The following is a 285-nucleotide window of genomic DNA, read 5'->3' as shown; positions in this document are numbered from 1 at the left end:
TGCAGATGGCGCCGCCGTCCAGCACGTAGCCGTTCTCCAGGCGCGGGCTGAGCACCCGCATGAAGGGCGGCGAGAAGGGGAAGTTGTCGGGGAAGGTGAGGTTGAGCAGAATGAACTCGGTGTTGGTCTCCTTCATGTCCTGCCACAGCACCGAGTCCTTGTCCACCTGGTGCAGCTTCACGTTCCAGTCGAACAGGCTCTCGTCCACCAGCTCCACGGAGATGAAGCGGTCGCTGAGGCGCGCGATGTCCCGCAGCTCCTTCATGAGGCGCCGGCTGCGCACCT

At 63.9% G+C, this 285-nt stretch overlaps 1 protein-coding gene across 1 annotated transcript in view; it reads right to left on the bottom strand.

Moving 5' to 3' along the window:
• Positions 1–279, bottom strand: part of UBE2QL1 (ubiquitin-conjugating enzyme E2Q family-like 1) — a 55,756-nt gene extending 55,477 nt beyond the window's left edge. Inside the window, exon 1 of the mRNA XM_010857118.1 lies at positions 4–279. Coding sequence (XP_010855420.1) covers positions 4–265 — 262 coding nt within the window. The 5' untranslated portion in view covers positions 266–279. The remainder of the gene's footprint in view (positions 1–3) is intronic.
• Positions 280–285: the final 6 nt, after the last annotated feature.

Source organism: Bison bison, unplaced genomic scaffold (genome assembly GCF_000754665.1).
Source record: "Bison bison bison isolate TAMUID 2011002044 unplaced genomic scaffold, Bison_UMD1.0 scf7180017864377, whole genome shotgun sequence".
Lineage (NCBI taxonomy): Eukaryota > Metazoa > Chordata > Mammalia > Artiodactyla > Bovidae > Bison > Bison bison.
The sequence above is the reverse complement of the archived record's forward strand: the minus strand, read 5'-3'. Positions and strand labels throughout refer to the sequence as shown.